Genomic DNA, 1,506 nt, shown 5'->3' on the forward strand with positions numbered 1-1,506 from the left:
AAATGTGAAAAACTCATCTTAAATCTAGTGTGTTTATTCTTTGTCTCACACTTACACAGAAAGAATAACTAATGACAGGCTTATTGGTCCAGAAGAATCATTAATAGAGGGAGAATCATCTGCTAACATCAGCTCTGAGGGAACTGGCAGCATCACCTCTGTGCAGTGGATGAAAGATAACAGTCCTCTGTCTCCTAGCAACAGCATCATCTTCTCATCTGATAACAGATCAGTGTCCATCAGTCCAGTGCAGAGATCAGACAGTGGAGAATATCAATGTACATATAGAAACCCTATCAGCTCTGAGACGGCCAAACTCAGCCTGATCATCAACTGTGAGTGTTAAACATTCAAACATCAAGATGATTTGAGCTCAAACCTGATGAAATACAGACATTCTTCAGTGCTCAGTTTATCAGTGAGTCTTTTGTTTGTGTTCTAGATGGACCAGAAGATGTTTCTATTAAGGGTGAGGATGTGGTGGATTTAGGGGTTCGCGTGTCGCTCTCTTGCTCTGCAAATTCTGAACCTGCTGCCTCGTTCAGCTGGAAGATTAATGGAACAGACACCAATGTGACCACAGACACATTCATCATAGATGAGACTGACTTCACACACAGTGGAGATTACATCTGTACAGCCTGGAATAATGTCACAAAGAGAAGCGCCTCACAAAAACATGCTTTACTAGTTAAAGGTAAGAATAGTTCAAACTAATCTGAAATTAGCTTAATTTACCATTTATTTAAAGGAACTTTACATTTACAAATATTTAGTACACTATTTTGTAAGTTTTTCTGCTGTTTTGTTTTGTCGTATTACTTTCAATAAAATGTTGAATCACTCTGGATAAAAGTAAATTTATTGCCTTTTGCAGCATTTTGAATAAAATACGCTTAGATAATTAGACATGAAATACATTCCCATGGGAGCTCAATACGTTCATATACCTTTTTAAACCATGTGGTTTTAAATGTATTTATTTTTTAATAAAAATTGAGGCTGAAGTGCATTACTATTAGTATTGTGTGCCGTACATGACCTTGATTTGTTGTTTTTATTCTTTGTCATAGTAGGAGGAGGGCTGTCATCAGGGGCTATAGCTGGGATTGTCATTGGGGTTTTAATGGCAGTTTCAGGCATTTGTGGCCTGATTGTCTATTTAACAAAATCTAAGAAAATGTGAGTAATTTAGCACCTATCTGTGTAATTTGTAATCACAGCTCTCACATTTTACACATAAATATGTGAGTGTATGAGTCACAAATTTTATCAGGTTCAAACAGATCTTTAATAATCCATCAGGGTCTTTAATGATCCACTAGTGAAGTGCAGAAATATAAAAATCACATTTATATATGACATTATTACATATCAAACTCTAAATTGTTTCCAATGGCAGTGAAATTTCCTCCAAATGTGTTTGTGAAATTTTACACACATAGAATCAAAATGACCATGATCTCAGTAGACTGTTATATAAACAACTGTTATAAGTTGCTGCTT

General features: G+C 35.6%; 1 protein-coding gene across 1 annotated transcript; it reads left to right on the forward strand.

Moving 5' to 3' along the window:
• Nucleotides 1–59: 59 nt before the first annotated feature.
• On the forward strand, nucleotides 60–1,182 carry LOC107707784 (carcinoembryonic antigen-related cell adhesion molecule 20-like; the record flags this gene model as incomplete). Its single annotated transcript, XM_016511879.1, has 3 exons — nucleotides 60–335; nucleotides 443–697; nucleotides 1,074–1,182. Coding segments are annotated over 3 exons (640 nt in total), but the record flags the coding sequence as incomplete, so codon positions are not given.
• Nucleotides 1,183–1,506: the final 324 nt, after the last annotated feature.

The sequence above is a fragment of the Sinocyclocheilus rhinocerous genome, unplaced genomic scaffold, assembly GCF_001515625.1.
Source record: "Sinocyclocheilus rhinocerous isolate Xijiao unplaced genomic scaffold, SAMN03320098_v1.1 scaffold6801, whole genome shotgun sequence".
NCBI classification, from domain to species: domain Eukaryota; kingdom Metazoa; phylum Chordata; class Actinopteri; order Cypriniformes; family Cyprinidae; genus Sinocyclocheilus; species Sinocyclocheilus rhinocerous.